Source organism: Pinus tabuliformis, chromosome 2_1, assembly GCF_031772625.1.
Source record: "Pinus tabuliformis cultivar Carrire ecotype Pingquan chromosome 2_1, CPIR1, whole genome shotgun sequence".
Taxonomy (NCBI): domain Eukaryota; kingdom Viridiplantae; phylum Streptophyta; class Pinopsida; order Pinales; family Pinaceae; genus Pinus; species Pinus tabuliformis.
The window spans coordinates 756,079,419-756,090,522 of record NC_142299.1 but is presented as its reverse complement, the minus strand read 5'-3'; the positions used below and the strand labels follow the sequence as shown (position 1 = coordinate 756,090,522).

The following is an 11,104-nucleotide window of genomic DNA, read 5'->3' as shown; positions in this document are numbered from 1 at the left end:
TTTTAAACAAAACTGTGGCAAACTAATTCTGATTTGATAATTATATTTAAATATTTTCTTGGAATTGCTGGCAGCCTCTTAGAGGTGAATCTTAAAGAAAATGATCAGTTGAGATAACTGATGGAACTACCCTTCAGGAGAGAAAAGGTCCTGACTGAGGGAATTCTGTGGGGGGGGGTGGACAGACAGAAGGAAAGACAATCTTGCTCCAAGAGCAAAGAAGAAAAAGAAAAGCAAGGTTACGTCTGGTGAGGACCAGATAACCTGGTACAAGGAGTGCACTAATCCCTGTTGAGGGCTGGAGGCCTGCAGGATAGCTCGGGGGGAGAACTCCGTCTGAAGGATGGATCTCATGGCTGGGAGGAGAGCAGAAATAAAGGTGACTTTTTGTTTGAGCAAAACCATTCATGACAGAGATAATCAGGTACGGTTCCAAACTAGTAGTCCCTGATAAATTATATACTGTGTATGGAAAGTACAGTGATTTAATTAGGAAAAGATTATGTGTTTCCTAAACAATGCTGTGAAAGATAGCATGGATATTGCATTTGGAAAAACTAAGTAAGAACTGTCCTGTCGTGGACCAGTCTGGGTTAGTACCAGACAGAAATAATAAACTGAGTATAAAAATAAGTTGAACACGGGTTAGGAAAACCCTGCTTCGGGACGGACTACAGTGTAGCAGTCACGACCCCAGTGTTATTAGAGAAGGGGGTTATTAAACGGAAGTAAAATTTATATCTGGTAAACTGGGAATGCCGGGGCTGCAAACGAGTAAGGGTTGCATCTTTTGAAACAAAGAAAGATGCCGACGGTAAGCGAGAGGATAAGTCGGTTAAAAACAATTTTAACACAAAAACCGTGCATGTCCAACCGAAGGTTCTGTACAGAGAACTTTGGACAGTAGACCCAAGAGCCTCACCTTATGACAAGGGTTGACAACAAGTCTTTGGGCCTATGTTACTGGCCGATGGTAAACCCTAGACATAGCATTTCCTGTATACAGACACATATAAACTACAAACTGTGTGCTACGATAACCATAACGATAACAGAAGAATAACCATAGCTCAAATGCTATAACATTAACGATTACTGTGGGAAATTATTTATATATATGCAGATTTATAGCATGCAGACAGTATAAGAGACGTTCTGCTACCCGAGTCGAGGCATGAACTGATAATATCTTTTACTCATACTGAATCTGAGAAAGAAACTGTGCATGCGAGTAAACAGGGGACGTAAGTCTATTGAATAGCAAACCTGTGTATGCAACTGTAATAACATGCATTATATAAGTCTATTGAAAAGCAAACCTGTGTATGCAACTGTAATAGCATGCATTAGAATAATACTAATGACTAGGTGAAAAAGCAGAAGTCCAGCACTCAGAGTCACTCTTTCACAGGAAAAGGGGATTATTCATTAAAACTCATTTATTCACCAAAGATATGTCAATGCGAACTAAGCAATGATAGCATTAACACGCAAGGATTATAGCATAAGAGTATTTTTATAACCAAGCAAAACCAAAGTAAAAATCCGCTCAACAAAGAACAACAGCGGTACAGTTACAAACCCTAAGTCTGCTTCATGCATAAGGGACTTTAAACGAAAATAACCTGATACAACAGTGAAGATGCCAGAGGGCTGTAAAATGTTCATAACTGTATCGACAGTAAAAATAATCATTAAAATATATCAATACACTGTGTAAGGGAACGAGCCCGAAATGTTCATGACTGTATCCGCGCGTGCAGGCCAGATCTGGGTCATGCAAACCGTCAAGAATCCAAGGTCTGCCGCTAGGCGGCTACTTGTATACATATATTTACAAAGCAAAAAGAGAACAGGTGGGTATAATCAACCCAAGAAACCTTTACAGTCATTAACTTGTAACATGATAGACACATTCACAACTTAAATTAAGCCGTGGCCAACTATGGAGGGTTCTTAACAAAGAAGCCGAAAGCGGATGGAAAACCTCAGTGAAAACCTGATCTGCATGAGACCATACCAGGATTACATGACTGTAAACCTGAAATTCTCCAAACAAATAAACTCTGAAATGCCGAGGATCCTTACCTGGGGTGTTAGGAGATTGTTGCAGCACAAGTCGATATGGAGATCGCCCGGAGCACAGCCAAACAACTGTATGAAACTTGACAGAAAATGTAAATGGCGGTAAGAAAACTCAGAGATAGCTAACCATTAAAGCAAACATAAGTCGAGGAACGAAAAGACACCATGATTACCTGTAAGGTTCATAGCAACGAAACCCAGCTCCGGAGCACTGCAGGTTGCAGCAATGAATGGTTGGAAGACGAACTTGAGCAGAAGCAGTGACCGAGCCGCATTAGCCGCGGACATCAAATGATCTAACACGGTGAATGGCCACATAAATACCACCGATAAACCCTGATAGAATTTCCGCCCTCCGATCTCCAGAAAAGATCTAGACCGTCGAAGTATGGCGGGAGTTGTTGGCGGAAAAATCAATGTTGGCTTCTCCAAGGTGTCACATGGCTGGAGTAACCAGGCCATGCCACCTGCCCTGGAAGGACGGTTCACAGTAAAGACTGGAAAGAGCTGTCACCAGTTGAGTGCTGTGGCGGGACCATGGAAGGCCACGCCCATTAATACAAAACGTTCAAACATCTACGGCAGCTATAACATATAATCAATACATAAACCAAACCCCAATGCTGACAGGGAGAAGCCGCGTGGTAAGTTACAACTGAGACCCGAAGTTAAACACAGTCAATGACATATGTGGACAAGGATTATATATGTTAATGTAAGGGCGTGCCAACTGTGTAATGATAAGGTATAAGATGCGTAGGTAAGACGGAATTATTAATATGATGAACCTTGAACTTAATGGTTATAATGTTTATGCGTGTATTTTTTTTAAAAAAATTGTATGTACATTTAAGTGGGTGTGACAAGTGGTATCAGAGCTAAAGGTTGCAATACTGGCGCCTTTGGGAATTGGTAGGCGGAAAGGATATTGAGGTACGCCATCAGTAGGCATTAACTCAGGTATGAGTTTAATCATTCGCATATTCATTTATTTCATACACTACTTTTGGCATGACAGGTGTGATTCATGTTTATAACTTCTTTGAGAAGTAAGTAATAAGTTGTTACATAACTACGTTCATAACGTTGGATTCCTGATGAGGATAAAAGACAATGAAACTTTTGTCGCACTTACAAACAAAATTGAACACTCATTACGCTTAAGCACAATAGTGAACACTCATTGAGGAAGTGACCACCAACTACCAACTTTTGATTTGCACATATGGCCATAAAAACCATGCATAAATTGAACTAGATTGAAATTACAATGAACGAAACTTAATAAGCCAATGCATGAATATAAATCAGGGGGAACATCCTTGAATAGGATGAAAAATTGTTTTAAAAAGGACATTAGAAGAACCCCTTTAGATATTGAAAACATGCAATGAGTCAAGCAGCGAGACTTGATTGTCATAACTAACTTTGATTCAGTCTTGTCATGGATGCATGAAGATGATTGGTAGTTGAGATTGGTTAGTGTTGTATGACTAACCCATAAAACTTATATGCATTAATTGAATTGGACTAAGATTGCTACAATCCGTAAACAAGTGAAGTTGATTGATGTCACATGCATGGAATGTGTGTGTGAAGATTCTCTCTCTCTCTGTGCTATAGTTCTAGTTGTTTATGAGAAGAGTTCTTAATTTTATTCACCATGAGAATGCATGATGAATAGTATATGCTTATGTCCTAATAGTTTTAATGATGATTACCTTCTAATCATCTGAAATCCATTAGCATGGTATGTGTTAATCATTACTTGTTGAGAGATAAAAATCATTGGAGCCTCGATTTAATGATGGTTGAATTTATCTCCACTATGGGAATGATGAATTTCCTATGCATGTTGCATTCTAGTGTGAAGTTAAGAGTAGAGGCATGTTCAGTGGGTAACATTTCGAGGACCCATTCCTGGTAATCAGGTATGATTACATGCGATAATTATTCATAAATAGACTACCCGTGTTAATGCAATTGTCAGTAAACTCTAAACTACCTTCCCCAGCTATAGATGCTTCCAAAGGAAAAGGAAGCAAGGAGAAGGAAGAAGACCGTGCTGTAGGGACAGACGGAGATGGAAAAGAAATAGCCAGGTCTGGTGATGACCAGATAGCGCAAGCTTTGGGTGTCAGAATCTTGCAGAAAACTCTAAGTCTGGGGACGACTAGATAGTGCTCGATGAGCATGTGAGTATTTCCTTGGCCATGCTTAAGGAGTTGGAAAATGATATCTATAGTGTGTTTCTGTTAATGATTTTCGTAATGTCTCCTTGAAGTCATTATTCGGAAATGGACACATAGTATTGTTATGATAATTGTTGCATCTAGCATCAAGTGGTAATTTTGGTGCGTGTGTGACACTTAGGAGATTATGCTTCTAATTGCATAAGTAGAGCAATTGCTTCCGGTTAGGGTGGTTTAAACTTGTTAGTTATGCATGTTGACGCAAGAATAAGATAAGTGTCTTGTTCACTTACTTGAAGAACATGTATGAATGTTTTATATGATTTCTTAGTAGAGAAAGTATTTGAATGCATGCAATAAAAGAATGGTTCTTTTATAGATTTTTCTTGGTAAAGAAAATGGGTTAAGGCATGCAGTTAAAGATTGATGGTTCATATGTTTTCTTGGTAGAGAAAATATGATAATACTTGCAGTAAAAGAATTGGTTATTTTATATGCTTCTTAGTAAGAGAATAGGTAGTTCCTCCTAGTAGGACTACATGTGAGTCTTGTGAGAGAAATGTTTGTCTCTTGTTGTCTTTCTTGGAATAAAATCCTTGCTAAATATAGCCAAAGAATCTTCTTGAGAAAGAGGATGAGGCATATAAATGTCCTGAGGACATAGCATGGAAGGTGGCCGAGTTTTCTTGAATTAAAGTATGTATCTTTAATTGATAAAAGCTTCTTGGAAAATATATATATTTATATATGTATATGCTAATTGCATTATGATTCTAGTTAGTTTCTAAGCTCTAGTGATATGACTATGCATTACATGCATGATAAAAGATAACTAAGAATGTGCTTCTAGGCACATAGATATTCATCCCTAAATTCTTGAGGAAAGAATATATTACATATATACATAAATATCGTCTCCTCCTAAGAGTATGCATACTTCATGTATGAAGATGCATGATTTTATGAGAATTTTCTCGAAAATAAAAATAGAGGTTCTTTCCTTAAAGACACATTAGAATAGTGTCCATACAAGAACCAAAATCCTTACTTGTTGCATGAAAAGAACTATGTGCATTAAAGTAAAGTAATTGTGTTAGGAGAACACATTTTGCATATTGGTAGCTATTTTGATTTTGGAATTATGAGTCTGTGTGTACTTAGAGGAAGTGGTCATGCTAGCTTCCTTGAAAATAATAATCTCTTGGAGAGATTGTCTTGTTGAATGAGCTGTGTTGATTGCGTGATTTTGATACTTAAAGGATAAGTAAACCTTGTTTTTGTATCTTGAATTTTTTTTTGATGCCTAAAGATAGATATCTTTAATAATTTCTTGAAAGGGAATCTTGAGAAATCCTCACATCGGAAGATAGAGAAATGAGGATTAAAATGACTTCCTTTAAGAAAGAGGCATGTGGCTTGTCGTATGAAATGATGGTGGTCTTCTAGTGAAGGGAATAAGTGTTGCATACATTAAAAAAGGGCTTATAGGATAAGCAATAGTATGCACAAAGATTAGTCATTGTGACGTAAGAGTTATGTTCTTGTATGTTAGAGAAATTATGTTTAATTACACTAACAATGCATGACTAAAGTTAGCCATAGTAAACGAAGATAATACTCCATTAATGATGATTTGAATTGGAACAACAGACTATGGCAAAATTGGGAATGCTGAGAGTATTAACTCAACTGTTGTTGACATTTATACATTAATGAGTATTTGCATATGCTTTTATACATGAAAATATTGTATGCATGAACATTCTTGGAAATGGAATAGGTGTTAACTGATGCATATTTATAACTAACGTTGCTGATGGGATTAAGTAGTGGTAGCTTAACGGCAACAAGAAAACTCATCACATAAATTGTTGCAATGTGAAATGCAATTATAAATGAGAAAGAATGATGTTATATGATATGCATGAATTATGTTATTTGGAAAATTTGCATGCATACAACATGTATGATGGATATGTTTCCCATCAATCTTGATGTTGTGGACCCATGTTGGGGTTAAGTGTAAAAGCATGGTATACATGCATGTCTATTGAGCTAATGATAATGTTCATATGGTTCATTGTGCAAATTACTTTGAGAAAGAGTATTAAAAGAAAAAATATTCATGCTATGTCTGGTTAGGATCAGATGGCATAAGAGGAAAAGAATTTTCCTGTGTACGCTATGTCTGGTTAGGATCAGATGGCGTTTACTGGCGAGACCAGTACAATTGCGGTCGAGTAGGACCTGCAAGTGCTTGGGTTGATGGCAATACCTGCCCGGAGGGGTTGATGGTACTTGTCTGCCCGGAGTTGGGTTGATGGCAGCTACCTGCCCGGAAGGGTTGATGGTACTTGTCTGCCCAGATCTCCTCTCCCTAGAATTCTTGAGCTGGTTGGCCAGTGGGATTCTATGTTAGACCTGGTAAGGTCTCTATCAAAGAAACTATCTGGATGTGAAAATGACTCGAGTTGGTTGTGAGAACCAATTTCCATGGATTGGGAATTCTTTAGCCTATTATGGTGCTCATAGCTAAAGAAATGAATGACTCAGCTATATGATATGTTGAAAATAAATTCTATGTATAGTTGTGTGAAATATGTTATGCACATTTAACAAGAAATGAGCTTAGTGCTCTATAAGGAGTAATTGGAAAAACTTAACTCCTTTATTGTATTATTAATGTTGTGAACATCTTAGTGGGAGCTAAGACAGTTTTTGCTTGATGCAGTGATTGACTGTTTTGATGATTAGAGAATTATGTGCTCTTTTGGTACTTCTCGAAGTACTTTGCGGATGTCTTTGGTAAGAATTCGTTCAGTATGCACGTGGAACGGTGATTTATCATTTGATGATTAGTATTAGTGCTCTTTAAGTACTTGTAAAAGTACTGTGATTTAGAAAGCATCTAACATTGCAATTGATTGCTAGTCAAAAGTATTTCATTTGACTCAAAATATAGTGACTAATGTGATTGAATTATTAGTAATATATTACAGGAGTTACTTACCATGGAAGGTTGAAGAGTTGTCCAACCACTATTAATGTTTACATGAAGGTATTCATGACTTTCAAGAACAGATGGTAAGTAATGGTAAGTAGATACAGAGAATTGTTATCATGAATGAATAAGGGCCACGTGGTGGCAATTAGAAGTTGCATATTTTTGCAACTATTGATGCTTATAACTAATGATATTTCTTATGACTATATCATTACTATTTTTGTTTGTCGTCTTTTCTTGGAATGGAATCGTTGATTTCAAGAGGAAAGGATCACATTTTGTGTGGTTTAGATGGTAATACGATGAGTAAAATCGCAAGTTCTCAATGAAAGAAAAACACCGAGGACGGTGTTCCTGTTAAGGGGGGGAGTATGTAACATCCCTAGATTTATGTAAATTTGAAAGTTACTGTGGTAAAAAGACTAATACAGTTGTTGTTATGTTTTAAACAAAACTGTGGCAAACTAATTCTGATTTGATAATTATATTTAAATATTTTCTTGGAATTGCTGGCAGCCTCTTAGAGGTGAATCTTAAAGAAAATGATCAGTTGAGATAACTGATGGAACTACCCTTCAGGAGAGAAAAGGTCCTGACTGAGGGAATTCTGTGGGGGGGGGTGGACAGACAGAAGGAAAGACAATCTTGCTCCAAGAGCAAAGAAGAAAAAGAAAAGCAAGGTTACGTCTGGTGAGGACCAAATAACCTGGTACAAGGAGTGCACTAATCCCTGTTGAGGGCTGGAGGCCTGCAGGATAGCTCGGGGGGAGAACTCCGTCTGAAGGATGGATCTCATGGCTGGGAGGAGAGCAGAAATAAAGGTGACTTTTTGTTTGAGCAAAACCATTCATGACAGAGATAATCAGGTACGGTTCCAAACTAGTAGTCCCTGATAAATTATATACTGTGTATGGAAAGTACAGTGATTTAATTAGGAAAAGATTATGTGTTTCCTAAACAATGCTGTGAAAGATAGCATGGATATTGCATTTGGAAAAACTAAGTAAGAACTGTCCTGTCGTGGACCAGTCTGGGTTAGTACCAGACAGAAATAATAAACTGAGTATAAAAATAAGTTGAACACGGGTTAGGAAAACCCTGCTTCGGGACGGACTACAGTGTAGCAGTCACGACCCCAGTGTTATTAGAGAAGGGGGTTATTAAACGGAAGTAAAATTTATATCTGGTAAACTGGGAATGCCGGGGCTGCAAACGAGTAAGGGTTGCATCTTTTGAAACAAAGAAAGATGCCGACGGTAAGCGAGAGGATAAGTCGGTTAAAAACAATTTTAACACAAAAACCGTGCATGTCCAACCGAAGGTTCTGTACAGAGAACTTTGGACAGTAGACCCAAGAGCCTCACCTTATGACAAGGGTTGACAACAAGTCTTTGGGCCTATGTTACTGGCCGATGGTAAACCCTAGACATAGCATTTCCTGTATACAGACACATATAAACTACAAACTGTGTGCTACGATAACCATAACGATAACAGAAGAATAACCATAGCTCAAATGCTATAACATTAACGATTACTGTGGGAAATTATTTATATATATGCAGATTTATAGCATGCAGACAGTATAAGAGACGTTCTGCTACCCGAGTCGAGGCATGAACTGATAATATCTTTTACTCATACTGAATCTGAGAAAGAAACTGTGCATGCGAGTAAACAGGGGACGTAAGTCTATTGAATAGCAAACCTGTGTATGCAACTGTAATAACATGCATTATATAAGTCTATTGAAAAGCAAACCTGTGTATGCAACTGTAATAGCATGCATTAGAATAATACTAATGACTAGGTGAAAAAGCAGAAGTCCAGCACTCAGAGTCACTCTTTCACAGGAAAAGGGGATTATTCATTAAAACTCATTTATTCACCAAAGATATGTCAATGCGAACTAAGCAATGATAGCATTAACACGCAAGGATTATAGCATAAGAGTATTTTTATAACCAAGCAAAACCAAAGTAAAAATCCGCTCAACAAAGAACAACAGCGGTACAGTTACAAACCCTAAGTCTGCTTCATGCATAAGGGACTTTAAACGAAAATAACCTGATACAACAGTGAAGATGCCAGAGGGCTGTAAAATGTTCATAACTGTATCGACAGTAAAAATAATCATTAAAATATATCAATACACTGTGTAAGGGAACGAGCCCGAAATGTTCATGACTGTATCCGCGCGTGCAGGCCAGATCTGGGTCATGCAAACCGTCAAGAATCCAAGGTCTGCCGCTAGGCGGCTACTTGTATACATATATTTACAAAGCAAAAAGAGAACAGGTGGGTATAATCAACCCAAGAAACCTTTACAGTCATTAACTTGTAACATGATAGACACATTCACAACTTAAATTAAGCCGTGGCCAACTATGGAGGGTTCTTAACAAAGAAGCCGAAAGCGGATGGAAAACCTCAGTGAAAACCTGATCTGCATGAGACCATACCAGGATTACATGACTGTAAACCTGAAATTCTCCAAACAAATAAACTCTGAAATGCCGAGGATCCTTACCTGGGGTGTTAGGAGATTGTTGCAGCACAAGTCGATATGGAGATCGCCCGGAGCACAGCCAAACAACTGTATGAAACTTGACAGAAAATGTAAATGGCGGTAAGAAAACTCAGAGATAGCTAACCATTAAAGCAAACATAAGTCGAGGAACGAAAAGACACCATGATTACCTGTAAGGTTCATAGCAACGAAACCCAGCTCCGGAGCACTGCAGGTTGCAGCAATGAATGGTTGGAAGACGAACTTGAGCAGAAGCAGTGACCGAGCCGCATTAGCCGCGGACATCAAATGATCTAACACGGTGAATGGCCACATAAATACCACCGATAAACCCTGATAGAATTTCCGCCCTCCGATCTCCAGAAAAGATCTAGACCGTCGAAGTATGGCGGGAGTTGTTGGCGGAAAAATCAATGTTGGCTTCTCCAAGGTGTCACATGGCTGGAGTAACCAGGCCATGCCACCTGCCCTGGAAGGACGGTTCACAGTAAAGACTGGAAAGAGCTGTCACCAGTTGAGTGCTGTGGCGGGACCATGGAAGGCCACGCCCATTAATACAAAACGTTCAAACATCTACGGCAGCTATAACATATAATCAATACATAAACCAAACCCCAATGCTGACAGGGAGAAGCCGCGTGGTAAGTTACAACTGAGACCCGAAGTTAAACACAGTCAATGACATATGTGGACAAGGATTATATATGTTAATGTAAGGGCGTGCCAACTGTGTAATGATAAGGTATAAGATGCGTAGGTAAGACGGAATTATTAATATGATGAACCTTGAACTTAATGGTTATAATGTTTATGCGTGTATTTTTTTTAAAAAAATTGTATGTACATTTAAGTGGGTGTGACAGGACAGCTTTCAGTATCCTGTTGAAGGACGACAGCCTACTCATTCTCTCTTTGCTTCCAATAGCAGACTTCCTACAATTTTGAGTTGCGGAGAGTGGACCTATCAAATAATCAGCCTCGCTTTGAGCAGCTTTCACAACACTTTCACGTCAAATTGTTACGTAGGAGGTTGACTTGTCTTTGCATATTCGAGGAACGCAAAATTTTATATTGTGTAATTGCATTTTGGAACATTCTTTACCCTGTTTCTGTTGAAATTTTGGGTTTGCATCCCATTACCGTGAGTGGCCGTATAGTGCGCTTAACATATTGTTTGTCATCATATAATTAATGCACTTGATAACCATATTCTTTATATGATTCAGAAACTAAGAAGACTGAGATCTGAAATCTGCATATGTGAGAGTACTTCGTTGTCCAACAGAAACATAA

At 38.3% G+C, this 11,104-nt stretch overlaps 2 protein-coding genes across 4 annotated transcripts; both read right to left on the bottom strand.

Annotated features, from left to right (window-relative positions):
• Nucleotides 1-1,658: 1,658 nt before the first annotated feature.
• On the bottom strand, nt 1,659-2,380 carry LOC149202778 (uncharacterized). 2 transcript variants are annotated; one of them, XM_089400038.1, is made up of 3 exons: nt 2,259-2,380; nt 2,089-2,154; nt 1,659-2,004 (listed from the first exon to the last, which is right to left on the bottom strand). In XM_089400038.1, the coding sequence occupies exons 1-3, from the start codon at nt 2,371-2,373 to the stop codon at nt 1,892-1,894; spliced, it is 294 nt and encodes a 97-aa protein (XP_089256164.1). In that variant the 5' UTR covers nt 2,374-2,380; the 3' UTR covers nt 1,659-1,891. The 2 variants fall into 2 exon arrangements, with proteins under 2 accessions (XP_089256164.1, XP_089256163.1); XM_089400037.1 differs by having other exon boundaries at nt 1,659-2,154.
• Nucleotides 2,381-9,381: 7,001 nt separating this feature from the next.
• Nucleotides 9,382-10,103, bottom strand: LOC149202777 (uncharacterized). Of its 2 annotated transcripts, XM_089400036.1 has the most exons (3): nt 9,982-10,103; nt 9,812-9,877; nt 9,382-9,727 (listed from the first exon to the last, which is right to left on the bottom strand). In XM_089400036.1, the coding sequence occupies exons 1-3, from the start codon at nt 10,094-10,096 to the stop codon at nt 9,615-9,617; spliced, it is 294 nt and encodes a 97-aa protein (XP_089256162.1). In that variant the 5' UTR covers nt 10,097-10,103; the 3' UTR covers nt 9,382-9,614. The 2 variants fall into 2 exon arrangements, with proteins under 2 accessions (XP_089256162.1, XP_089256161.1); XM_089400035.1 differs by having other exon boundaries at nt 9,382-9,877.
• Nucleotides 10,104-11,104: the final 1,001 nt, after the last annotated feature.